Genomic DNA, 1,479 nt, shown 5'->3' with positions numbered 1-1,479 from the left:
ATCAACTGGCTTGAGGGCTGTCGGGAGGAGGAGAAAGAAAGTTTTAACATATAGAACTATTCAAGATGGCTCAGCCATTGAAGGACTCTTGCTGCCATCATTTATAACTTGAATTAGATGTCCTGAGATTCATATGGTAGAAGAGAATCAGCTATTACACATGGTCCCCTGAACTTCTCACACACTATCGTATGTGACTGTGCACACATACACACACACACATACATACACAAACACATAAATGAATAAATAAATAAATAAATGTAATAAAGAAATTAGTAATAAATTAACATAGGACTGTGAAACATTCCCTTTTACAAACATAAGTTTATTTCTTTATTTGCCTGGTTTTTGACACAAGGTCTCACTATGCAGCCCTGGCTGGCTTGAAACTCACTAAACAAACCAGGCTGTCTTCAAAGTCACTAATTTACTTTCCTGTTTCCCTAGTATTTCTTTGAGGGTGCTATTTATGTCTTTCTTAATGTCCTGTATCATTGCCATGAGAAGTGATTTTAGATCTGAATCTTGCTTTTCTGGTGTAATGGTGTGTCCAGGACTTGCTATGGTGGGAGAATTGGGTTCTGATGATGGCAAGTGACCTTGGTTTGTGTTGCTTATTTTCTTACACTTGCCCCCCACCATCTGGTTAACTCTAGTCCTACCTGCCCTTGCTAAATCTGACTAGAGCCTGTCCTTCCTGTGATCCTGGTTGTGTCAGAACTCCTCAGAGTCAAGCTGTCTTTGTGATCCTGTGATTCTGGGATCCTTTGTCTCTGGGCTTGTTAGAGCACCTGGGAGTGCAGCAGCTTCCTCTAGGTGTTGTGGGACTGCCTGTGGAGCCTGAGCCCAAGGTCAGCTCAGGACATCAGCCCAGAGAGACTGGAAGGAACCCGAGCCACTCTGCTGGTGGAATTCCTGTGTGCCTAGTCCCGCAGGTCACAGTTACTCCCAGTGTTGGGACAGATGTTAGGTCCTCCTCACCTCTGATCCTGAGAGTGTCAGAGTGCCTGGGAGTGGAGCTTCCTCTGGGTGTTGTGGGACTGGCTGCTGGAGCTCGAGCCCAAGGTCTGCTCAGGACACCAGCCCAGACAGACCTGCACTTTCCTGTTTCCCTATTGTTGGGATTAAAGCTGTGTGACACTACACTGTCTTTGAAAACATTATTTTTTTTGAGACAGGCTCTCATGTGGTAGCCCAGGCTGGCCTCATACTTTATGTATACCAAAGATTATCTTAAGCTCCTGTTCCTTTGCTGGAATTGCAGTATATACCACCTACCTAGTTTTCACCTTAATTTTTTTTAAAGACAGTTTCTGTCTGTGTAGCCCTTGCCGACCTGGAGAAGATTAGATCAGGCTAACCTCAAATTCACAGATAGCTACTTCTTTGCCTCTTAGATCCCGGGAGATGTGACACACCACACTCAGATATTTTAATTTCTCCATTATGTGTATGCTTATGTGTGTCTCTGTGTGG

The 1,479-nt window shown here is 44.2% G+C and overlaps 1 protein-coding gene across 1 annotated transcript in view; it reads right to left on the bottom strand.

Annotated features, from left to right (window-relative positions):
* Positions 1–1,479, bottom strand: part of LOC116104688 (NXPE family member 3-like) — a gene marked incomplete at its 3' end in the record, with an annotated part of 54,562 nt that continues 53,083 nt past the window's right edge. The window contains exon 5 of the mRNA XM_031391181.1: positions 1–17. Coding sequence (XP_031247041.1) covers positions 1–17 — 17 coding nt within the window. The remainder of the gene's footprint in view (positions 18–1,479) is intronic.

Source organism: Mastomys coucha, unplaced genomic scaffold (assembly GCF_008632895.1).
Source record: "Mastomys coucha isolate ucsf_1 unplaced genomic scaffold, UCSF_Mcou_1 pScaffold22, whole genome shotgun sequence".
In the NCBI taxonomy this organism is placed as follows: Eukaryota; Metazoa; Chordata; class Mammalia; order Rodentia; family Muridae; genus Mastomys; species Mastomys coucha.
The sequence above is the reverse complement of the archived record's forward strand: the minus strand, read 5'-3'. Positions and strand labels throughout refer to the sequence as shown.